This window comes from Oncorhynchus gorbuscha, linkage group LG11 (genome assembly GCF_021184085.1).
Source record: "Oncorhynchus gorbuscha isolate QuinsamMale2020 ecotype Even-year linkage group LG11, OgorEven_v1.0, whole genome shotgun sequence".
NCBI lineage: Eukaryota > Metazoa > Chordata > Actinopteri > Salmoniformes > Salmonidae > Oncorhynchus > Oncorhynchus gorbuscha.
In genome coordinates, this window is record NC_060183.1 from 68,834,952 (window position 1) to 68,861,236 (window position 26,285).

A 26,285-nucleotide genomic window follows, 5' to 3' on the forward strand; every position below is an offset into this window, starting at 1 on the left:
GAGAGCCAGAGAGAGAGAGAGAGAGCCAGAGAGAGAGAGAGAGAGCCAGAGAGAGAGCCAGAGCCAGAGAGAGAGAGCCAGAGAGAGAGAGAGAGAGCCAGAGAGAGAGAGAGAGAGAGCCAGAGAGAGAGAGAGAGAGCCAGAGAGAGAGAGAGAGAGCCAGAGAGAGAGAGAGAGAGCCAGAGAGAGAGAGAGAGAGCCAGAGAGAGAGAGAGAGAGCCAGAGAGAGAGAGAGAGAGCCAGAGAGAGAGAGAGAGAGCCAGAGAGAGAGAGAGAGAGCCAGAGAGAGAGAGAGAGAGCCAGAGAGAGAGAGAGAGAGCCAGAGAGAGAGAGAGCCAGAGCCAGAGAGAGAGAGAGAGAGCCAGAGAGAGAGAGAGAGAGCCAGAGAGAGAGAGAGAGAGCCAGAGAGAGAGAGAGAGAGAGCCAGAGAGAGAGAGAGAGAGCCAGAGAGAGAGAGAGAGAGAGCCAGAGAGAGAGAGAGAGAGCCAGAGAGAGAGAGAGAGAGAGCCAGAGAGAGAGAGAGCCAGAGCCAGAGAGAGAGAGAGCCAGAGCCAGAGAGCCAGAGAGAGAGAGAGAGAGAGAGAGAGAGAGAGAGAGCCAGAGAGAGAGAGAGAGAGAGAGAGCCAGAGAGAGAGAGAGAGAGAGAGCCAGAGAGCCAGAGAGAGAGAGAGAGAGAGAGAGAGCCAGAGAGAGAGAGCCAGAGAGAGCCAGAGAGAGAGAGAGAGAGAGAGAGCCAGAGAGAGAGAGAGAGAGAGAGAGAGAGAGCCAGAGAGAGAGAGCCAGAGAGAGCCAGAGAGAGAGAGAGAGAGAGAGAGAGCCAGAGAGAGAGAGAGAGAGAGAGAGAGAGAGAGCAGAGAGAGAGAGAGAGAGCCAGAGAGAGAGAGAGAGAGCCAGAGAGCCAGAGAGAGAGAGAGAGAGCCAGAGAGCCAGAGAGAGAGAGAGAGCCAGAGAGCCAGAGAGAGAGAGAGAGCCAGAGAGCCAGAGAGCCAGAGAGAGAGCCAGAGAGAGAGAGAGAGAGAGAGAGAGCCAGAGAGAGAGCCAGAGAGAGAGAGAGAGAGAGAGAGCCAGAGAGAGCCAGAGAGAGAGAGAGAGAGAGCCAGAGAGAGCCAGAGAGAGAGAGAGAGAGAGCCAGAGAGAGAGCCAGAGAGAGAGAGAGAGAGAGCCAGAGAGAGCCAGAGAGAGAGCCAGAGAGAGAGCCAGAGAGAGAGAGAGAGCCAGAGAGAGAGAGAGAGAGAGAGAGAGAGAGAGAGAGAGAGAGAGAGAGAGAGAGAGAGAGAGAGAGAGAGAGAGAGAGAGAGAGAGAGAGAGAGAGAGAGAGAGAGAGAGAGAGAGAGAGAGAGAGAGAGAGAGAGAGAGAGAGAGAGAGAGAGAGAGAGAGAGAGAGAGAGAGAGAGAGAGAGAGAGAGAGAGAGAGACAGAGAGAGAGACAGAGAGAGAGCCAGAGAGAGAGCCAGAGAGAGAGAGAGAGAGAGAGAGAGAGAGAGAGAGAGAGAGAGCCAGAGAGAGAGCCAGAGAGAGAGCCAGAGAGAGAGCCAGAGAGAGAGCCAGAGAGAGAGCCAGAGAGAGAGCCAGAGAGAGAGCCAGAGAGAGAGCCAGAGAGAGAGCCAGAGAGAGAGCCAGAGAGAGAGCCAGAGAGAGAGAGAGAGAGAGAGCCAGAGAGAGAGAGAGAGAGCCAGAGAGAGCCAGAGAGAGAGCCAGAGAGAGAGAGAGAGAGAGAGAGAGAGAGAGAGAGAGCCAGAGAGAGAGCCAGAGAGAGAGCCAGAGAGAGAGCCAGAGAGAGAGCCAGAGAGAGAGCCAGAGAGAGAGCCAGAGAGAGAGCCAGAGAGAGAGAGAGAGAGCCAGAGAGAGAGAGAGAGAGAGAGCCAGAGAGAGAGAGAGAGAGAGAGAGAGAGAGAGAGAGAGAGAGAGAGCCAGAGAGAGAGAGAGAGAGCCAGAGAGCCAGAGAGAGAGAGAGCCAGAGAGCCAGAGAGCCAGAGAGAGCCAGAGAGCCAGAGAGAGCCAGAGAGCCAGAGAGAGCCAGAGAGCCAGAGAGAGCCAGAGAGCCAGAGAGAGCCAGAGAGCCAGAGAGAGCCAGAGAGAGAGAGAGACAGCCAGAGAGAGAGAGAGACAGCCAGAGAGAGAGAGAGACAGCCAGAGAGAGAGAGAGACAGCCAGAGAGAGACAGCCAGAGAGAGACAGCCAGAGAGAGACAGCCAGAGAGAGACAGCCAGAGAGAGAGAGCCAGAGAGAGAGAGCCAGAGAGAGAGAGCCAGAGAGAGAGAGCCAGAGAGAGAGAGCCAGAGAGAGAGAGCCAGAGAGAGAGAGCCAGAGAGAGAGAGCCAGAGAGAGAGAGCCAGAGAGAGAGAGCCAGAGCGAGAGAGCCAGAGCGAGAGAGCCAGAGAGAGAGCCAGAGAGAGAGCCAGAGAGAGAGCCAGAGAGAGAGCCAGAGAGAGAGCCAGAGAGAGAGCCAGAGAGAGAGCCAGAGAGAGAGCCAGAGAGAGACTTGTCAATTGGAACATTTCAAGAGCTTTGAAAGTTTCTTCAAGTGCATTCGCAAAAACCCTCAAGTGCTATGATGAAACTGGCTCTCATGAGGACTGCTACAGGAAAGGATGACCCAGAGTTCAATAAAGTTACCAGCCTCAGAAATTGCAGCCCAAATAAATGCTTCAGACGCAGAGAAGGTGAACGGATGATCACCACATGTGTGATTCCCACCGTGAAGCATGGAGGAGGAGTTGCGATGGTCTTGGGGGGGCTTTGCTGGTGACATGGTCTGTGATTTATTTCGAATTCAAGGCACACTTAACCAGCATGGTTACCACAGCATTCTGCAGCGATATGCCATCCAATCTGGTTTGCGATTAGTGGGTGGGACTATCATTTGTTTTTCAACAGGACAATGACCCAACACACCGATTCCATGCCAGAAATTGCCAAGAATCTGAAGATCTGGCACAATGCTGTGTACTACTCCCTTCCCAGAACAGCACAAACTGGCGCTAACCAGAATAGAAAGTGGGAGGCCCCGGTGCACAACTGAGCAAGAGGACAAGTACATTACAGTGTCTAGTTTGAAACCGATGCCTCACAAGTCCTCAACTGGCAGCTTCATTAAATAGTACCCGCAAAACACCAGTCTCAACATCAACAGTGAAGAGGCGACTCCGGGATGCTGGCCTTCTTCGCTCTATTTGCTTATTGGCTCTATTTGGGCAATAAAAAGAAAAGATCAAGATGACCAAAAGAACAAAGACAATGGACAGAGGAAGATTGGAAAAAAGTGTTATGGACAGACAAATTTAAGTTGGAGGTGTTAGGATCACAAAGAAGATAATTTGTGAGATGTGGTCCTTCTGTAGCTCAGTTGGTAGAGCATGGCGCTTGTAACGCCAGGGTAGTGGGTTCGATCCCCGGGACCACCCATACATAGAATGTATGCACACATGACTGTAAGTATACTATACATATACATATAGTAGTATAGTAAAAAAGTAAAAGATGCTGGAGGAGCACCTGACTCCATCTGTCAAGCATGGTGGAGGCAATGTGATGGCCTGGGGTGGGGGTGCTTTGGTGGTGGTAAAGTGGGAGGTTTGTACAAGGTAAAAGGGATCTTGAAGAAGGAAGGCTATCACTCCATTTTGCAATGCCATACCCTGTGGACGGTGCTTAATTGGAGCCAATTTTTCCTACAACAGGACAAAGAACCAAAGCACAGCTCCAAACTATGCAAGAGCTATTTAGGGAAGATGCAGTCAGCTGGTATTCAGTCTATAATGGAGTGGCCAGCACAGTCACCGGATCTCAACCCTTTTGTGGGAGCAGCTTGACCGTATGGTAGGTAAGAAGTACCCATCAAGCCAGTCCAACTTGTGGGAGGTGCTTCAGGAAGCATGGGGTGAAATTTCTTCAGATTACCTCAACAAATTGACAACTAGAATGCCAAAAGGTCTGCAAGGCTGTAATTGCTGCAAATGGAGGATTCTTTGACAAAAGGAAAGTTTGAAGGACACAATTCATATTTCAATTAAAAATCATTATTTATAACCTTGTCAACATCATAACTATATTTACTATTCATTTTGTAACTCATTTCATGTATGTTTTCATGGAAAACAAGGACATTTCTAAATGACCCCAAACTCTTGAACGGTAGTGTATCAAAATGTCCTACCACTCCTACAGTGCCTTGCGAAAGTATTCGGCCCCCTTGAACTTTGACCTTTTGCCACATTTCAGGCTTCAAACAAAGATATAAAACTGTATTTTTCTGTGAAGAATCAACAACAAGTGGGACACAATTATGAAGTGGAACGACATTTATTGGATATTTCAAACCTTTTTAACAAATCAAAAACTGAAAAATTGGCCGTGTAAAATTATTCAGCCCCTTTACTTTCAGTGCAGCAAACTCTCTCCAGAAGTTCAGTGAGGATCTCTGAATGATCCAATGTTGACCTAAATGACTAATGATGATAAATACAATCCACCTGTGTGTAATCAAGTCTCCGTATAAATGCACCTGCACTGTGATAGTCTCAGAGGTTCGTTAAAAGCGCAGAGAGCATCATGAAGAACAAGGAACACACCAGGCAGGTCTGAGATACTGTTGTGAATAAGTTTAAAGCCTGATTTGGATACAAAAACATTTCCCAAGCTTTAAACATCCCAAGGAGCACTGTGCAAGCGATAATATTGAAATGGAAGGAGTATCAGACCACTGCAAATCTACCAAGACCTGGCCGTCCATCTAAACTTTCAGCTCATACAAGGAGAAGACAGATCAGAGATGCAGCCAAGAGGCCCATGATCACTCTGGATGAACTGCAGAGATCTACAGCTGAGGTGGGAGACTCTGTCCATAGGACAACAATCAGTCGTATATTGCATAAATCTGGCCTTTATGGAAGAGTGGAAAGAAGAAAGACATTTCTTAAAGATATCCATAAAAAGTGTTGTTTAAAGTTTGCCACAAGCCACCTGGGAGACACACCAAACATGTGGAAGAAGGTGCTCTGGTCAGATGAAACCAAAATGGAACTTTTTGGCAAATGCAAAACGTTATGTTTGGCGTAAAAGCAACACAGCCCATCACCCTGAACACACCATCCCCACTGTCAAACATGGTGGTGGCAGCATCATGGTTTGGGCCTGCTTTTCTTCAGCAGGGACAGGGAAGTTTTTGATTTGTTAAAAAAGTTTGAAATATCCAATAAATGTCGTTCCACTTCATGATTGTGTCCCACTTGTTGATTCTTCACAAAAATACAGTTTTATATCTTTATGTTTGAAGCCTGAAATGTGGCAAAAGGTCGCAAAGTTCAAGGGGGCCAAATACTTTCGCAAGGCACTGTATGTAAGTCGCTCTGGATAAGAGCGTCTGCTAAATGACTTAAATGTAAATGTAAGTCCACAACACTAAAAGGTCTATGACAGAATCATAAATCTAACTGAAGGCTGGGAGGAACAACCACCACGCTGCTCCATGTCCTGTCAAAAGAGGCCATTCTATGCCAGGCTTCTATGCCAATAAGAGGCATCCATTCTATGCCAATATAACCACATGTAGTCAGCAGTAAGACTACAACTTTCCATATCCTGTGGAAGTTATTACTTTATGGATGAATTGCTGCTTATGTAAATGGATGGGATTAGAACTTGTCTATTCCACTTTCCCCTCCTACTGCAGTAACGCTACAGTATACCTTTTCTCTATCTACTGTGTGTGTGCACGTGTGCGCATGTATGTACCAAACCTGGTGGTACTGTGGTTTGGCAATGCCTTGTGTGAGAGAGACAGTACAGAACTGAACTCTGATGATTACACCAATTCCAGTCACAAAACCTGCTTTAGTTAACAAGAGGTGGCCTGCGGCTTTTCACTCTGGTCTTAGCAATTATCTGTCTGAGCAACACTAACATTGTGTTAATTGTTCCGTTTGCTTTAGGTCAAACAAATGATGCTAAATTTGATTTATGGGAAATAGCATCAAATAGCATCAATAGCAGCAACCATTTGAGCCAAGCATGAAATGTACACAATGGCAAATCAAATGGATTTGGCAAGTGAAAACACGTGAAAACAAAGGAAAACAGATTCTTCAGTAGTGGAAAGTGATTCAGTGACGAACCCAAAAGAAGCCTTAGAGCAGTTGACAAACGGTACTTGAAACCCAGGTGGACAGTCCCACACTGACCAAGTGAAGGATATGGAAAAACATCCTTGTCTGTACAAAATGTACGAAGCCCTTGTTCAAACACCACTCTATTGCTGCAGTGAACAAAAAAATGCTTAACTTTCTCTTTGGAAGAGCAGGGACAGAATTGCCACCTGAATCGCAATTGACCCAGCATCGTCCGGGTTAGGGGAGGGTTTGGCCAGCCGGGATTTCCTTGTCTCATCGTAGTGACTCCTTGTGGAGTGCCGGGCGCCTGAAAGCTGACTTGGTTATCAGTTGGACGGTGTTTCCTCCGACACATTGGTGCGGCTGGCTAAGCAAGCAGTGTGTCAAGAAGCAGTGAAGCTTGGCAGGCACATCAAATTGGGTTTAAAATGAAAGTCATTAGTCTTTATTTTTAGGAAATTAGAAAACATCTACATTAAAAAGTCTTACGGTATCTGAAATACATCACAACAAAATACTGTTGACATAAAGACCCATGTCAACTAATATCAACACATCAGTTTTGGAGAAATTGTGTACCTTTACCTAAACCCCACATATCGTGAAGATATTTTCTAATTTCTTTCCCTCGTGAGAAGTGAGGATATTGAAAGTACGCAGAAGTAACAAATAATGGTAGACCTAGCAATTATAGTGATATTACTGTTTATGAATTATGTCATTAAAACTCGTAATTATGTTACCAAATCAGTTACGGAATTACTGCAACTGAATTGGCTACTATGGGAAGTCACAAACCAGTTGGGTGACTTGCTACCGTCTTCCCTACCACTGGCAGTGTTCAGCTCATAACATGTTCTTCCCCCTTCCTGTCTTAAAACAGTCTGGACAGCCTCTCCCAGTTCTTACTGACACCTACCCATGAGCCTCCCCTTTCCATTTATTAACATCCATGGACGTTGAAAAGTCATTGAAATTTGGTCAGTCCACCCTTGATGTTAATGTCTACAGATGGACCGGACCAAATCTGAACCCATCATAAACACATGTTTCACAAGTTTGGATAGCACAGTACAGTATGCAGAGCACAGAGTACAGTCCAGTATAGACAAATATAGTATAGTACAGTATATTGTGCTGTATTGTACTGCACTCTACTGTGCTGCAATGTGATGTCCAAACTTATTAAAACATGAAGAGAAATGACATTCATATCCATAATTATGCATTTCTGTGTTGTACAGACCACAGACCCATGATGTAATTCTGTTACCGGGTTTAAATCCACTTCACTTCCTGCAGGCCTAGTTTAATAACCAAAACAGATGTTTTTCAAAACACAAGGTGCCATGTCATAGCAGACCCCCCCTTCTTTTAAAGACATCTTTGAATCTTACTTCAGAGCTGATAAGAGCTTTTGGAAAATGTGATCACATAAAAACGTGAGAGATTTTGCCCTAATTCTGTTTCCAAAGTTTGCATCTGCACAGTTCTTCCACTAAATGAGTTATAGTACATTTTTCTGTGGAAATTGTTAAAGGTAGTCCTTGAGCATAGAATTACACTTTGAAATTAGGGCTGACTGCAATTAGTCAACGGATCGATTGTTTGGTTGTTAGGCAGTTAGTCGAAGAAAGAACAGACGACTTTCGGTTGACCAATTATTTTTTACGTAGGGGACAGCCCTATATGAAATCAATGGCTTTTGTTTGGTATACATTTTAAAGTGAAAAAGCTGAGTCAAAGCATAATTCTGATAACATGGAATTGCTCATATTAATAGATGTTGAATTTCATGCAAATTAAAGGCTGCTTCGCTACCACTCCCACAACAGCAGCACAAGCATGGCCTTAGATTCGCAAGTGCTCATGTTAGAACAAGCCCAGGGTCCGTTTCTGTGGCGACAGAAAAGCCCAGTGTAACACTACAGGACTTTCAAAATCACTGAGCCTCTCACATTGAACAACTGTCTATCCTGTAGTTGTTTTGTGTTGCCATCATAGTGTTGCGCAAGATGACCATCTGGCACAGACATGTCACACACAATATGATTCTTCACTTGGTCGTGAGGATTCTCTATACCAAACAATGATGTGATACGATTTAACGTAGCTACGAGCTGTGGCTCAAAGCAGCCTCATAAAGGTTCAGTTGGACATTCACGCTTGCCATACAGAGTTGAAAGATATAGCCAATGTTTTGAATTGAATAACATTGCTTGTGAACTTCTGAGCTGTAACGATTTGACACTTTGGTTAAAGGCAAGTACAATACACATACTAGTAGTAGTCATAGCTCCTGCTCCAGAGTCTACACATTCTGGGTGATGTGATACGTCAGCATCTCACTGGCTTCTTCTCTGGTCAGCTCTCATTGGCTATTGGTGATCACATTCTGAAAACTTTTCATTGCACATCTCACACAAGAGCATTGCAGATTGTGTCAATAAAATCAAACCTGTTTGAAAACATCTGGGACTGCTCAAAAATGAGATTAGAAGCCCTCAGATTGAGTCTTTAACCCGGTCAGAAACAAGCGTTGAGTAGATAAAAACAAAAACTTGTGTGGGACAGCAGTAAAAACACAACTTTTCAACACAGAGGTTTAAACATTAGTAAGTGATGGGCACTACATCAACATACAAATTGTTTAACAACTTCGGCTCTTTTCACAACATGTGTAAATCAAGATGCCTTTATAAGACCGTCAGAATGTCTGCCTGCCGGTGGCCGTGTGATTACAGAATGTCTGCCTGCCGGTGGCCGTGTGATTACAGAATGTCTGCCTGCCGGTGGCCGTGTGATTACATAATGTCTGCCTGCCGGTGGCCGTGTGATTACATAATGTCTGCCTGCCGGTGGCCGTGTGATTACATAATGTCTGCCTGCCGGTGGCCGTGTGATTACATAATGTCTGCCTGCCGGTGGCCGTGTGATTACATAATGTCTGCCTGCCGGTGGCCGTGGGATTACAGAATGTCTGCCTGCCGATGGCCGTGGGATTACAGAATGTCTGCCTGCCGATGGCCGTGGGATTACAGAATGTCTGCCTGCCGATGGCCGTGGGATTACAGAATGTCTGCCTGCCGATGGCCGTGGGATTACAGAATGTCTGCCTGCCGATGGCCGTGGGATTACAGAATGTCTGCCTGCCGATGGCCGTGGGATTACAGAATGTCTGCCTGCCGATGGCCGTGGGATTACAGAATGTCTGCCTGCCGATGGCCGTGTGATTACAGAATGTCTGCCTGCCGGTGGCCGTGTGATTACATAATGTCTGCCTGCCGGTGGCCGTGTGATTACATAATGTCTGCCTGCCGGTGGCCGTGTGATTACATAATGTCTGCCTGCCGGTGGCCGTGTGATTACATAATGTCTGCCTGCCGGTGGCCGTGGGATTACAGAATGTCTGCCTGCCGGTGGCCGTGGGATTACAGAATGTCTGCCTGCCGGTGGCCGTGGGATTACAGAATGTCTGCCTGCCGGTGGCCGTGGGATTACAGAATGTCTGCCTGCCGGTGGCCGTGGGATTACAGAATGTCTGCGAGGCATATTAACATTATTACGCATATACAATAATCATGGCAAGTACAACTACCATCTAGCCACACTACATAAACAGGACATCTCCCCTTCTCCTCCAGGCATTGTGAACAAACTGAGCTAACGCCCCTGTCTGAAACAGAAGGCTGGTCTATGGGCGAGGCCTACTCCTCGTTGTACTCTATTCACAACAACATGATCATGTAGCTACTTCCATTCTAGGCTTATATATTTTACCACCGTCTCCACAACACCCCCATAATCAACCATTCTGTCATTAGAGGAATAGCTGATTTTCCAAGGTGCTCCCAGAAACAATTGTCTTGGGCCAGGAGCTTCCCTAACAACGTGACCTGACCAGTAGAAACTCGGGCTAGTTATTGACCTTATGAGGTAAAATATCAATTGACTCAACTCCGAAAGTAGCCTTTCCCATGTAACCCAAGTTACCCAACTCAATGTTGACCTAAACCTCCCAACCACAGATGCCAGGGGAGAGTGAAGAGACTCCTCCAGCTCTCCTCTCACATGGCTAGGCCCCATGTCGGTTGACCTCACAACTCAACCTCATGGCTACAACCCAAAACAAAAACATGCTATTCCTTTCTACAGAGTTAGAGATTAAATCACATTTTATTTGTCATGTGTCAAATACAGTAGCATGGAGAGAGAGGAGCTACCCTATCCGATGTCTGCCATGATATTTTGTGATGACCACATAGTCCATGCTCAGTGGAGGAGAACAAATAAAAGGAAAGACAAACAAAGGCAGCCCTTATTATTTGGACAGTGGCTCTTTACAGGGAGGAAGAGGGCAGAGGCTATGGTACTGTAGCTAGGCCTTGTGTGTGTGTGTGTGTGTGTGTGTGTGTGTGTGTGTGTCTAATACACTGAAAAATATATATAAAAACAACATTTAAAGTATTTGTCCCATGTTTCATAAGCTGAAATAAAAGACCCCAGAAATTTCCCCAACACACAAGGAGCTTATTTCTCTCAAGTTTTAGCCACAAATGTGTATACATCCCTGTTTGTGAGCATTTCTTCTTTGCCAGGAAATGCCACACCTGTCAGGTGGATGGATGATTAAAAATGCTGATTAACAGCATGATCCTTACACAGGTTCAGCTTATGATGGGACTATAAAAGGCTACTCTAAAATGTGCAGTTTTGTCTCAACACAATGCCACAGATGTCTCAAGTTGAGGGAGCATGCAATTGGCATGCTGACTGCAGGAATGTCCACTGGTTGCAAGATCATTTCATGTTAATTTCTCTACCATAAGCCGCCGCCAGCCGCATTTTAGGAAACTTCAATGTCGTGAACAGAGTGCCCCATGGTGGTAGGGGGTTTAGGTATGCACAGGCATAAGCTACTGACAACACAATTGCATTTGATCAATGGCAATTTGGATGCACAGACATACCGTGAAGAGGTCCTGAGACCCATTAATCCGCCGCCATCCCCTCATGTTTCAGCATGATAATGGACGGCACCATGTCGCAAGGATCTGTACACAATTCCTGGAAGCTGAAAATGTCCCAGTTCTTCCATGGCCTACATACTTACCAGACATGTCACACATTGAGCATGTTTGGGATGCTCTGGGTTGACGTGTTCGACGTGATCCAGTTCACACCAATATCCAACAACTTCGTACAGCCATTGAAGGAATGGGACAACATTCCACAGGCCACAATCAACAGTCTGATCAACCCTATGCGAAGGGGATGTGTTGAGCTGCATGAGGCAAATGGTGGTCACACCAGATACTGAATGGTTCTGATCCACGTTCCTACTTTTTTTTAAAGGTATTTGTGACCAACAGATGCATATCTGTATTCCCAGTCATGTGAAATCCATAGATTAAGGCCTAATGAATTAATTTCAATTGACAGATTTCCTTATATGAACTGTAACTCTATTACATGTTGCATTTACATTACCATTAAACTTTGGGGTCACTTAGAAATATCATTGTTTTTGAAAGAAAAACATATTTTTTTGTCCATTAAAACATGAAATTGATCAGAAGAACATTGTAGACATTGTTAATGTTGTAAATTACTATTTTAGCTGGAAACAGCTGATTTGTTCAAATGGAATATCTACATAGGCGTACAGAGGCCCATTATCAGCAACCATCACTCTGGTGTTCCAATGGCACGTTGTGTTAGCTAATCCAATTTTGTCATTTTAAAAGTATAATTGATCATTAGAAAGCCCTTTTGCAATTATGTTAGCACAGCTGAAAACTTTGTGTCGACAGAGATGGTCCCCTCGCTTCAGGAAACTATGCAGTATTTAGTGTTTTTTAAATGTATTATTTCTTACATTGTTACCCCAGGAAATCTTAAGTATTATTACATACAGCCAGGAAGAACTATTGGATATAAGAGCAAGGTCAACTTACCAAAATTGCGAGAAGGAATTTGTCTTTCCCTAAGCGGATCCTCTGTTCGGACCACCACCCAGGACAATAGATCTGATCCCAGTAGGCAACCCAAAACAACGGCGCCACAGAAGGGGCAGACGGAGTGGTCTTCTCGTCAGGCTCCATAGATGGGCACATCGCTCACGAGTATACTACTCGCCAATGTCCAGTCTCTTGACAACAAGCTAGACGAAATTCGAGCAAGGGTTATCTTCCAGAGAGATTGTTACATTCTTTGTTTCACGGAAACATGGCTCACTCAGGATATGTTATCAGAATCTATAAAGCCACCTAGTTTCATCCCGCATCGCGCTGCCAGAAACAAACATCTCTCTGGTAAGAAGGAGGGCGGGGGTGTATGCCTTATGATTGCACCACGAGTCGTTAATCATAACAACATACAGGAACTCAAGTCCTTTTGTTCACCTGACCTAGAATTCCTTACAATCAAATGCCGACCGCATTATCTACCAAGAGAATTCTCTTCGCTTATAATCACAGCCATCTATACCCCCCCACCCAAGGAGATACCTCAAAGTCCCTGAAAGAACTTCACTGGACTCTATGTAAACAGGAGAACATATATCCTGAGGCTGCATTTATTGTAGCTGGGTACAAGCCCTTCCCCGTGCTCCTTTCGGCAAATCTGACCACGACTCAATTTTATTGCTCCAAGGCTATAGACAGAAACTAAACAGGAAACACCCGTGCTCAGGTCTGTACAATGCTGGTCGGACCAATCAGATTCCACGCTTCAAGATTGATCACGTGGACTGGGATATGTTCCGAATATCCTCAGACAACAACATTGACATATACACTGACTCGGTGAGCGAGTTTATTAGCAAGTGCATTGTTGATGTTGTACCCACAGTGACTATTAAAACCTTCCCCAACCAGACACCGTGGATTGATAGCAGCATGTCAATCTACAGTCAATCACGGATTACAAGAAAACCAGCCCCGTCGCAGACACCGACGTCTTGCTCCCAGACAAATTAAAACAACTTATTTGCTCACTTTCAGGACAATACAGTGCCACTGACACGGCCCGCTATGAAAACCGGTGGGCTCTCCTTCACCGTGGACAACGTGAGTAAAACATTTAAAACGTGTTAACCCTCGCAAGGCTGCTGGCCCAAGCGGCATCCCAAGCTGCATCCTCAGAGCATGCGCAGACCAGCTGGCTGGTGTGTTTACAGACATTCAATCAATCCCTGTCCCAGTCTGGTGTGCCCACATGCTTCAAGAAGGCCAACATTGTTCCTGTCCTCAAGAAAGCTAAGGTAACTGAGCTAAACAACTATCACCCCGTAGCACTCACTTCTGTCATCATGAAGTGCTTTGAGAGAGACTAGTCAAGGATCATATCACCTCCACCCTACCTGACACCCTAAACCCACTCCAATTTGCTTACTGCCCCAATAGGTCCACAGACGATGCAATCACACTGCCCTAACCCATCTGGACAAGAGGAATACCTATGTAAGAATGCTGTTCATTGACTACAGCTCAGCATTTAACACATTAGTACCCTCCAAATTCGTCATGAAGCTCGAGACCCTGAGTCTCGACCCCGCCCTGTGCAACTGGGTCCTGGACTTCCTGACGGGCCGCCCCCAGGTGGTGAGGGTAGGAAACAACATCTCCACCCCGCTGATCATCAGCTTTGGGGCCCCACAAAGGTGCATTCTCAGCCCTCTCCTGTACTCCCTGAACACCCATGACTGCGTGGCCATGCACGCCTCCAACTCAATCATCAAGTTTGCAGACGACACTAGTGGTAGGCTTGATCACCAACAACGACAAGACAGCCTACTGGGAGGAGGTGAGGGCCCTCGGAGTGTGGTGTCAGGAAAATAACCTCACACTCAATGTCAACAAAACAAAGGAGATCATCGTGGACTTCAGAAAAACAGCAGAGGGAGCACCCCCCTATCCACATTGACGGGACAGAAGTGGAGACGGTGTAAAGTTCCTCGGCATACACATCACTGATAAACTGAAATGGTCCACCCACACAGACAGCGTGGTGAAGATGGCGCAATAGCGCCTCTTGAACGTCAAGATACTGAAGAAATTTGGCTTGTCACAGAAAACACTCAAACTTTTACAGATGCACAATTGAGAGCATCCTGTCAGGCTGAATCACCACCTGGTACGGCAACTGCTCCGCCCACAACCGCAGGAATCTCCAGAGGGTAGTGAGTAGAGGTCGACCAATTAATCGGAATGGCCGATAACTTGAAAATCGGCCCCAATTATTCATAACAATCGGAAATCTGTATTTTTGGGCAGCAACTGTATACCTTTATTTAACTAGTGTCAGTTAGGAGCACATTCTTAATTTCAATGACAGCCTAGGAACGGTGGGTTAACTGCCTTGATCAGAGGCAGAATGACAGATTTTCACCTTGTCAGCTCGGGGGATACAATCTTGCAACCTTACAGTTAACTAGTCCAACGCTCTAACCACCTGCCTCTCATTGTACTCCACGAGGAGCCTGCCTGTTACGCGAATGCAGTAGAAGCCAAGGTAAGTTGCTAGCTAGCATTAAACTTCTTATTTAAAAAGAAATATCGTTCGTAAATCACTAGTTATAACTACACATGGTTGATGATATTACTAGTTTATCTAGCATGTCCTGCATTGCATATAAATCGATGCAATGCTGGGGGATGATTTAACAAAATTGCATTTGCGAAGAAAAGCACAATCGTTGGACGACTGTACCTAACCATAAACACCAATGCCTTTCTTAAAATCAATACACAGAAGTATATACATTTTAAACCTGCATATTTAAGCTAAAAGAAATCCAGGTTAGCAGGAAATATTAACCAGGTGAAATTGTGTCATTTCTCTTGCGTTCATTGCACGCAGAGTCAGGGTATATGCAATAGTTTGGGCTGCCTGGCTCATTGCGAACTAAATTTGCCAGAATTTTACGTAATTATGACATATGTTAAGTTGTTAAGAATGTTGTGCAATGTAACAAGAATATTTAGACTTAGGGATGCCACCCGTTAGATAAAATACAGAACGTTTCCGTATTTCACTGAAATAATCAAGTTTTTTTTTTCTAAATGATAGTTTCCGGATTCGACCATATTAATGACTCATATTTCTGTGTCTATATAATTAAGTCTATGATTTGATAGAGCAGTCTGACTGAGCGATGGTAGGCAGCAGCAGGCTCGTAAGCATTCATTCAAACAGCACTTTAGTGCATTTTGCCAGCAGCTCTTCGTAAGCACAGCGCTGTTTATGACTTCAAGCCTATCAGCCTAATGGCTGGTGTAACCGACGTGAAATGGCTAGCTAGTTAGCTGGGTGTGCGCTAATAGCGTTTCAAACGTCACTCGCTCTGAGACTTGGAGTAGTTATTCCCCTTGCTAGCACTGTGGCTGTTGTTTATAGGTTAGGGGATGCTTGCGTCCCACTTGGCCAAAAGCCAGGGAAAATGCAGGGCTTTCATTAAATCAAACATGTAAGACACTAAATTAAAGCTACACTCGTTGTGAATCCAGCCAACTTGTCAGATTTTAAAAAGGCTTTTCGGCGAAAGCATAAGAAGCTATTATCTGATGATAGCACAACAGTAAACAAAGAGGGTAGCATTTTTCAACCTTGCAGGCGCTACACAAAATGTAGATATAAAATATAAAACATGGCTTACCTTTGACGAGCTTCTTTTATTGGCACTCCAATATGTCCCATAAACATCACAATTGGTCCTTTTGTTCGATTAATTCCATCCATATATACCCGAAATGTCAATTTATTTGGCGCGTTTGATCCAGAAAAAAACAGCGCAACATCACTTCAAAATATTTCAAACATTACCAAAACATTTCAAACTACTTTAGGTATTTTTAAACATTAATAATCGATCAAATTGAAGACTGGTCTATCTGTGTTCAATACAGGAAGACAAGAAACCAAGCTACTTTTCAAGTCTTGTGCAACTCTCAACAGTGTTACGCAGTTCCTAGTTGGCCCTACTTCTTCATTGCACAAAGGAATAACCTCAACCAAAGACTGGTGACAACCAGTGGAAGCGGTAGGAACTGAAAACAAGTTTCCCAATGAGAACTCACTGAACAGACAGACCTCAACAACAACAAAAATTCTGAACGGTTATTCCTCTGGGTTTTGGCTGTTACATGAGTTCTGTTATACTCACAGACATGATTCAAACAGTTTTAGAAATGGTGTTTTCTATCGAAATCTATGAGTAATATGCATATCTTATATTCTTGGCATGAGTAGCAGGAAGTTGAAATTGGGCACGCTATTTATCCAAGTGAAAATGCTGCCCTCTATACCTTAAGTTAACTACAACATAAAACCTCTTACCTTGGAATATTGAAGTCTCATGTTAAAAGGAACCACCAACTTTCATATGTTCTCATGTTCTGAGCAAGAAACTCAAACGTTAGCTTTTTTACATGGCACATATTGCATTCTTACTTTCTTCTCCAACAGTTTGTTTTTGCATTATTCAAAGCTAATTGAACATGTTTCATTATTTATTTGAGGCCAAATTGATTTTATTGATGTATTATATTAAGTTAAAATAAGTGTTCATTCAGTATTGTTGTAATTGTCATTATTACAAATAAATAATAAAATAAAAAATAATAATAATAACTGTCCGATTAAATCTGTATCGGTGTTGAAAAATCATAATCGGTCGACCTCTAGTAGGGAGGTCTGCACAACGCATCACCGGGGGCAAACTACCTGCCCTCCAGGACTGTTAAACAGCCATCACTAACATTGAGTGGCTGCTGCCAACATACTGACTCAAATCTCAAGCCAGTTTAATAATTGGATGTAATAAATGTATCACTAGTCACTTTAAACAATGCCACTTTATATAATGATTACATAACCTACATTACTCATTTCATACGTATATACTGTATTCTATACCATCTACTGCATCTTGCCTATGCTGCTCATCCATATATTTATATGTACATATTCTTATTCATCCCTTTACATGTGTGTGTGTAAGGTAGTGGTTGTGAAATTGTTAGATTACTTGTTAGATATTACTGCACTGTCGGACCTAGAAGCACAAGCATTTCGCTACACGCGCATTAACATCTGCTAACCATGTAGATGTGACCAATATTTGTATTTATTTTTTTATTTCACCAGGTAGGCCAGTTGAGAACAAGTTCTCATTTACAACTGCGACCTGGCCAAGATAAAGCAAACCAGTACGGAAAAAACAACAGAGTTGCACATGGAATAAACAAACGTACAGTCAATAACAAAATAGAACAATCTATATACAGTGTGTGCAAGTGAAGGAGATAAGGCAATAAATAGGCCAATAGTGGCGAAGTAATTACAATTTAGCAATTTACACTGGAGTGATATACAGTTGATGTAGGAAATGTACATACACCTTAGCCAAATACATTTAAACTCTGTTTTCACCATCCCTGACATTTAATCCTAGTAAAATTTCTCTGTTTTAGGTCAGTTAGGATCACCACTTTGTGAAATGTGAAATGTCAGAATAGAGATAATGATTTATTTCAGCTTTTATTTCTTTCATCACATTCCCAGCGGGTCAGAAGTTTACATACAATCAATTATTATTTGGTAGAGTTGCCTTTACATTGTTTAACTTGGGTCAAACTTCTAGGGTATCCTTCCACAAGCTTCCCACAATAAGTTGGGTGAATTTTGGTCCATTCCTCCTGACAGACCGGGTGTAACTGAGTCAGGTTTGTAGGCCTCTTTGCTCACACATTCTTTTTCAGTTCTGCCCACAAATTTTCTTTTGGATTGAGGTCAGGGCTTTGTGATGGCCACTCCAATACCTTGATTTTGTTGTGCTTGAGACATTTTGCCACAACTTTGGCAAAATTGTCCATTTGGAAGACCCATTTGCGACCAAGCTTTAACTTTCTGACTGATGTCTTGAGATGTTGCTTCAATATATCCACATCATTTTATTTTCTCATGATGCCATCTATTTTGTGAAGTGCACCAGTCCCTCCTGCAGCATTGCACCCCCACAACATGACGCTGCTGCCCCCCCCCTCTCAGCTTGCAAGCCTCCCCTGTTTTCCTCCAAACATAACGATGGCCATGGTGGCCAAACAGTTCTACTTTTGTTTCATCAGACCAGAGGACATTTCTCCAAAAACTACAATATTTGTCCCCATTTGCAGTTCAGACCGTAGTCTGGCTTTTTAATGGCAGTTTTGGAGCAGTGACCTCTTCCTTGCTGAGCGGCCTTTCAGGTTACGTCAATATATAGGACTCATTTTACTGTGGATATGGATACTTTGTACCGGTTTCTTACAGCATTTTCACATGGTCCTTTGCTGTTGTTCTGGGATTGATTTGCACTTTTCGCACCAAAGTACTTTCATCTCTAGGAGACAGAACGAGTCTCCTTCCTGAATGGTATGACGGCTGCATGGTCCCATGGTGTTTATACTTGCGTACTATTGTTTGTACAGATGAACATGGTACCTTCAGGCGTTTAATCATTTGGGGACAATTTCCAATCAGACTTGTGGAGGTCTACCATTTTTTCTGTGGTCTTGGCTGATTTCTTTTGATTTTCCCATGATATCAAGCAGAGGCACTGAGTTTGAAGGTAGGCCTTGAAATACATCCACAGGCACACCTCCAATTGAATCAAAGCATGTCAGTTGGCCTATCAGAAGCTTCTAAAGCCATGACATCATTTTCTGGAATTGTCCAAGCTGTTTAAAGGCAGAGTCAACTTAGTGTATATAAACTTCTGACCCACTGGAATTGTGATACAATTAACTGGAAGTGACATAATCTGTCTGTAAACAATTGCTGGAAAAATGACTTGTGTCATGCACAAAGTAGATGTCCTAACCGATTGCCAAAACTATAGTTTGTGAACAAGAAATTTGTGGAGTGGTTGAAAAACAAGTTTTAATGACTCTAACCTAAGTGTATGTAAACTCTCGACTTCAACTGTACGTGCAGATGAGGATGTGCAAGTAGAAATACTGGTGTGCAAAAGAGCAGAAAAACAAACAAAACATGGGCTGTAGTTGGTTGGACGGGCTATTTACAAATGGGCTGTGTACAGCTGCGGCGATCGGTAAGCTTCTCTGACAGGTGTTGTTTAAAGTTAGAGAGGGAGATATAAATCTCCAACTTCAGTGATTTTGCGATTCGTTCCAGTCAATGGTAGCAGAGAACTGGAAGGAAAGGCGGACAAAGGAGTTGTTGGCTTTGGGGATGACCAGTGAAATATACCTGCTGGAGCGCGTGCTACGGGTGGGTGTTGCTATGGTGACCAGTGAGCTGAGATAAGGTGGCGCTTTACCTAGCAAAGATTTATGGATGACCTGGAGCCAGTGGGTATGGCGACGAATACGTAGCAAGGACCAGCCAACGAGAGCATATAGATCACAGTGGTGGGTATTATATGGGGCTTTGGTGACAAAACGTATGGGACTGTGATAGACTGCATCCAATTTTCTGAGTAGAGTGTTGGAGGCTGTTGTAAATGACATCGCCGAAGTCAAGGATCAGTAGGATAGTCAGTTTTACGAGGGTGTTTGGCAGCATGAGTGGAGGTTTTTCCTATTTGATTAAAGAAGCAATAAAAATGGCCTTCTTGAGACCAGTTGAGTATCTGGAGCATCAGCATTTGTGGGTTCAATTACAGGCTCAAAATGGCAAGAAACAATTAACGTTCTTCTGAAAATCATCAGTCTATACTTGTTCTGAGAAATGAAGGCTATTCCATGCGAGAAATTGCCAAGAAACTGAAGATCTCGTTCAAAGCTGTGTACTACTCCCTTCACAGAACAGTGAATACTGGCTCTAACCAGAATAGAAAGAGTGGGAGGCCCCGGTGCACAACTGAGCAAGAGGACAAGTACATTAGAGCGTCTAGTTTGAGAAACAGACGCCTCACAAGTCATCAACTGGCAGCTAGCTTCATTGAATAATACCCGCAAAACACCAGTCTCAATGTCAACAGTGAAGAGGCGACTCCGGGATGCTGGACTTCTTCGCTCTATTTGCTTATCACACTGCCATCTTATTTTCCTATGAAACACTGAGGGGGACAGACAGTTCACCACACACACAGGCCCTGCCTACACACAACACTGTAGTGCTCTCTCAACCCAACCTTCTGGGAATATAGAGAAAAGATGACAAATCAGAATAGAAAGAGGTAACAGATGTATTTAAAACACAGGTCCTTGCTGTGTGTGGGTAACACATCCATTGAAGGGGAAGCATAGCAGTGATACAGCAAGTGATGCAACACACAGAGACCGTGTTCCTTCTTTCCTAAAATACTTGTTTGTTCAGCTGAGGGTAATATAGGTTAACATAAAAACTAAAGTATTGTGTAATTGGTCAGATGCTCAATTAAGTTCTGGGTCCATCCATGTTACTGGAACGAAGAGTATACGGGCTTCACAAAATTCTAGAACTAATTATTTCACGCATCCTGTTGTACCATGACAGCTCTACGTTACTATTTAGCTGAGGGAAGAAATGCTGCCGTGTCCACATTTGAAATTCAGTAAAATGTGTATATGAGAGGGTGTGTGTCCTGCATCTTAACCACACAGCTTATCTCTGCTTCCACTGTGATTTTGGGGCTTGTATCTAAGCACAGAGGGTAGGTTGAGAGATGAGAGGATAGCAGGGCTCTTAGTCTCTCTCAGCCTTCAAGATACAGTACATGCATCACATCACCTCTCCCCTTTTCCTTAGATGGCTTAAGCTTTGCAACGATACCACTCTTACCCAATGAAATTAGATTAACTATACAAGAGGTAGGCACTATAGCCTAGTTAATGTGCATAGTCAGTCATTTAAAAAAAACTATCTAACAGAGTTGTTTCTCTGGACACAGAGCTTATTTCAGTAAACTAGGTAAAAAGGCCCTATATTTTACTGGCTAGCTGAGGCTAAATTATATAGTAGACATCTGTGACCTTTAGCCTTTCAAGAGTAAACAAATACAACTAACCAGAACACACAGACATTCAAGCTTAGGCCTAATGTTTTCTGAAGAGATCAAGGCTGGACTTTTATTTTGATTGTGTGACCAGACATGATCAAATCCTTTCTCCCTGAGAACATAAACTTGAGAACATCAGAGTGCTTGTGATGTGTCAGTAAAAACACACCTTGTGGCTTTCTGTCTTCACTTCATTTCCTCCTATCATATACCAGTTTCCCTAGTCCAGTACAAATATATATTCAAAAAAAGTCTTCAACAAGTCAGTGGCATTTATTTAGCCTAAATACACACACACACACACACACACATATATATATGTATCTACATCAAGATAAGGGCAACTGTCTTAAGGTGTGTAGCCTACAGTCAGTGTAGTAGGCTATTACACATTAGGCTAATAACAGTTAGAAATCTTCCTCCTTCCTTTCCATGTACTGTAACTTGGTAAGGAGTAAAAATACACCTTGTGCTCTTCTCTACTCTCTGAAAATAATTTCCTTGTATCATATACCGGTTCCTCTAAAACATAAATAAATATATTTAAAAAGGTCTTCATGAAGTCAGTGGTTTGTGTCTACATAATCTACATCAAGATTAGGCCTAGTTCTATTGTCATGAATTAAGCTTTATTGATAGTGATCAATTACAGTCATAGCTTACTGTACCACAGACTAATCACAGTGCTGTATCCCATACTTTGGGCCTCCTTCCTCTCCACTGTACAGTTCCACCTCAGCTGGGCCTCATTTCTGGGTCTGGTTAGTCCAGCTGACTGACTGTTATGATTGTTATGAAACCTAACAGAGGGCATCAAAACTGGCCTGACTTGGCTGCCACTTCCATATGATCTCAAGATAACATCTGTGGAATGCAAGAACAACCACCTGTGATTACACACCATGACATTTCTTTCCATTTGACCTTGATTTAACTAGGCAAGTCAGTTAAGAGTCGCTCTGGATAAGAGCGTCTGCTAAATGACTTAAATGTAAATGTTAAGAACACGTTCTTATTTTCAATGACGGCCTGGGAACAGTGGGTTAACTGCCTGTTCAGGGGAAGAACTCAATGACGGCCTGGGAACAGTGGGTTAACTGCCTGTTCAGGGGCAGAACTCAATGACGGCCTGGGAACAGTGGGTTAACTGCCTGTTCAGGGGCAGAACTCAATGACGGCCTGGGAACAGTGGGTTAACTGCCTGTTCAGGGGCAGAACTCAATGACGGCCTGGGAACAGTGGGTTAACTGCCTGTTCAGGGGCAGAACTCAATGACGGCCTGGGAACAGTGGGTTAACTGCCTGTTCAGGGGCAGAACTCAATGACGGCCTGGGAACAGTGGGTTAACTGCCTGTTCAGGGGCAGAACTCAATGACGGCCTGGGAACAGTGGGTTAACTGCCTGTTCAGGGGAAGAACTCAATGACGGCCTGGGAACAGTGGGGTTAACTGCCTGTTCAGGGGAAGAACTCAATGACGGCCTGGGAACAGTGGGGTTAACTGCCTGTTCAGGGGAAGAACTCAATGACGGCCTGGGAACAGTGGGTTAACTGCCTGTTCAGGGGAAGAACTCAATGACGGCCTGGGAACAGTGGGTTAACTGCCTGTTCAGGGGAAGAACTCAATGACGGCCTGGGAACAGTGGGTTAACTGCCTGTTCAGGGGCAGAACTCAATGACGGCCTGGGAACAGTGGGTTAACTGCCTGTTCAGGGGAAGAACTCAATGACGGCCTGGGAACAGTGGGTTAACTGCCTGTTCAGGGGCAGAACTCAATGACGGCCTGGGAACAGTGGGTTAACTGCCTGTTCAGGGGCAGAACTCAATGACGGCCTGGGAACAGTGGGTTAACTGCTTTGTTCAGGGGAAGAACTCAATGACGGCCTGGGAACAGTGGGTTAACTGCTTTGTTCAGGGGCAGAACTCAATGACGGCCTGGGAACAGTGGGTTAACTGCTTTGTTCAGGGGAAGAACTCAATGACGGCCTGGGAACAGTTGGTTAACTGCTTTGTTCAGGGGAAGAACTCAATGACGGCCTGGGAACAGTGGGTTAACTGCTTTGTTCAGGGGCAGAACTCAATGACGGCCTGGGAACAGTGGGTTAACTGCTTTGTTCAGGGGCAGAACTCAATGACGGCCTGGGAACAGTGGGTTAACTGCTTTGTTCAGGGGAAGAACTCAATGACGGCCTGGGAACAGTGGGTTAACTGCTTTGTTCAGGGGAAGAACTCAATGACGGCCTGGGAACAGTGGGTTAACTGCTTTGTTCAGGGGCAGAACTCAATGACGGCCTGGGAACAGTGGGTTAACTGCTTTGTTCAGGGAAGAACTCAATGACGGCCTGGGAACAGTGGGTTAACTGCTTTGTTCAGGGGAAGAACTCAATGACGGCCTGGGAACAGTGGGTTAACTGCTTTGTTCAGGGGCAGAACGACACATTTTTACCTTGTCAGCTTAGGGATTTGTCTTGCAACCTTTCGGTTACTAGTCCAACACTCTAACCACTAGGCTACCCTGCCGACATGCACTGTCTGTCCGTCCGTCCATCCATCTGTCTGCTTTTCTGTCTGTGTCCTTCAGTCAGGGAGACGTTATGGTAGGCCTACTGTATATATATATGTGATGTAAATTTGGCATGAAACAAAACCTGTCAGAAGTCCATTGTAAAAAAGACTAGGCTGTCAATAAAGCAGCAGGTGGCTGCAGCACACCTAGTGCACACCTAGTGCACACCTGGGGCCTAAGCAGTCATTATAATACCAAATAGTTGTTAACTTAAAATCTTGAATCCATATGTTATCTGGCAAATGGTTGACCCATGGTGTAAAATAGAATACCCAGAGACTAATATAATATAATAACAGACTAACATAATATCTTGAACACAGATAGCTTTGTAGTAAAGGAAAGTAGGCCTATCCTTTCAACTACTTATCTAGTAAGCCTCAAAGGTGGGAGTAAATGAGTAATTCAGTAACATTTAGAATGCAGTTACATTTTAACAACAAGATCTGGTGGACAGAGAACATAATTAGCATATGGCCTTAAAAAGTTTTCTGAACAGCTCAGTCTTTAGCTGTGCCACAGGCTGTGCTTTCAACGAGGCCAGAGACAGCAGCCCAGACAGTAACTGGAAGTGCTTTCCTTAGCGGAGGAGCCACACAACTGAAAACCCTGTCACCCATAGTTTTTAGTCTGCTGTTGGATTGCTGAACACAAGTAGCCATTCTTATTCTGGCAAATGTTGCAACACTGTTACAATCAACTAGCATAACCCCCCCTCACACACACACACACACTTGTTAAAACGTCTGGACTCTCACGAAAACTTCATTACGGAAGAAACTGACACGTAGAGATTATGAATGACAACTACAAACCCCCAATGGGTTCCACGGAAAAAAATACATAAACATTTCAAGACACTCCGTGACAGCCATTCAACCAATTGACCGGACGAGGGGTGGATTCAATTCAGCACTCGTGTAAAATGGCATTCACAGAGGCCCAATCCAGGGGGGCAAAATAATATTCGCCGAGAAAAGTAGCTGGGCAATGGGTTAACACATTGTGTTGACCCAGATACTTCTATTTCACCAGCAAGATCCCGCATGAATCGGGTTTAAGCGAATTGTGGAATAGGTCTCAATGTCCGGTTATCACATCCACTTGCGGGACTGATAGGGGATTTGAGCTAAACAATTGAGCCTACTAACCCGGCTAAAGAAAATAAACAAAAGCAGAACCTACCCAGAAATTCTGTAAGAAGTAGGGCGTTATCATCTTGGTTTCTTCCTCTCTGCAACTATTTTCTTCAATGTAATTCAACCAATATTCACGCAATTGCACCAATGTCCTCCCCTTTTCTGTTGTGTGCTTTTTCTCCTTTTTTTCTCCTTTTCCCTCACTCTTTCTTCTCCCTCCCCACCTCAGACTCCACCTCCTTCAGATAGATTCAATTCAGTTGCCTTTCGTCTTCTCCAAAATCCAGAGACAAGGAAACAGCGCCACCCATAGTGGGAACAAAAAAGGAACTGGGCAAATTACTGGTCTGCAGTGACATTCTAGACTGGTTCTATAATTATTTAAACGTCCTAAATCACTGTGATTAATGTCAGCCAAGGTAGGAAAGGTTTCCTGGCTAACATATAAAATAAAATTATTTTTATTATAAGTGTCTTCGGGTACATTTTCAACCTCTCTCTGTAATTACCTACCTTTCAAGCAGACCACCATTGTCCCTGTGCGCAAAATAGCCATGGTAACCGTCTAAATGACTATCACTCCGTAGCACTCACATCTGTAGCCATGAAATGCTTTGAACGGCTAGTCATGGCTCATATAAACATCATTTTTTTATTTTAAAGCTATGTAAACTTTTTATTTTTGGTCCAGTGGAAGGTCGGTCTGTGGTCGGTCTATGAGAGGGGTGGAGAAATACAACCAATCTCTTGACTGTTTACAGGAACAATGGTGAGGTGTTTGCTCTGTCCTTGTACGAAATAGATTGCCCTTTAACCTTCGTAGCCTTCTGCCTGGTGTGTTTAACTTGTCTAAAGTTTGGTATCCTTAAAGCTATTTTTTCATGTATTATTTGTATTTTTTCTAGTTGAGTATATTATTTAGATTGGTGTGTGTGTGTGTGTGTGTGTGTGTGTGTGTGTGTGTGTGTGTGTGTGTGTGTGTGTGTGTGTGTGTGTGTGTGTGTGTGTGTGTGTGTGTGTGTGTGTGTGTGTGTGTGTGTGTGTGTGTGTGTGTGTGTGTGTGTGTGTAAAACTTAATGAACAGAGTTTTCAAAAGAATAGGCCAAAATCCCAGAGACATGCTGCTGTAATTGTTGCAAAAGGTGTTTCAACAAAATATTGACCTTGTGAGGGTGAATAGTTATGCACGCTCAAGTTTTCATTTTTTTTGTCTTATTTCTTGTTTGTGTCACAAAAAAAATATATTTTGCATCTTCAAAGTGGTAGGCATGTTGTGTAAGTAAAATGATACAAAACCCACAAAGGTCTATTTTCATTCCAGGTTGTGGGGCGAAACAGTGGGAAGGATGCCAAGTAGGGTGAATACTTTCGCAATTCACTGTACCTATTTAAGGCTGCACACACTGCTGAATCTTTCAACAGAAGCTAGTAAGCTACTGTAGCTAGTAGTGCTAATGCTTACTTTATTAGGAGTTTTCATGGAGCAGCTGTT

General features: G+C 43.9%; 1 protein-coding gene across 6 annotated transcripts in view; it reads right to left on the reverse strand.

Annotated features, from left to right (window-relative positions):
- Nucleotides 1-25,006, reverse strand: part of LOC123989313 (F-BAR domain only protein 2-like) — a 108,780-nt gene extending 83,774 nt beyond the window's left edge. For all 6 annotated transcript variants that reach the window (XR_006830551.1, XR_006830550.1, XM_046290241.1 and 3 more), the window contains exon 1: nucleotides 24,840-25,006. Coding sequence is in view for 4 of the 6 variants with exons in the window: in XM_046290241.1 (XP_046146197.1) it covers nucleotides 24,840-24,872 (33 nt within the window). In the remaining 2 variants the exon portion in view is untranslated. The remainder of the gene's footprint in view (nucleotides 1-24,839) is intronic.
- Between the last annotated feature and the right edge of the window lie 1,279 nt (nucleotides 25,007-26,285).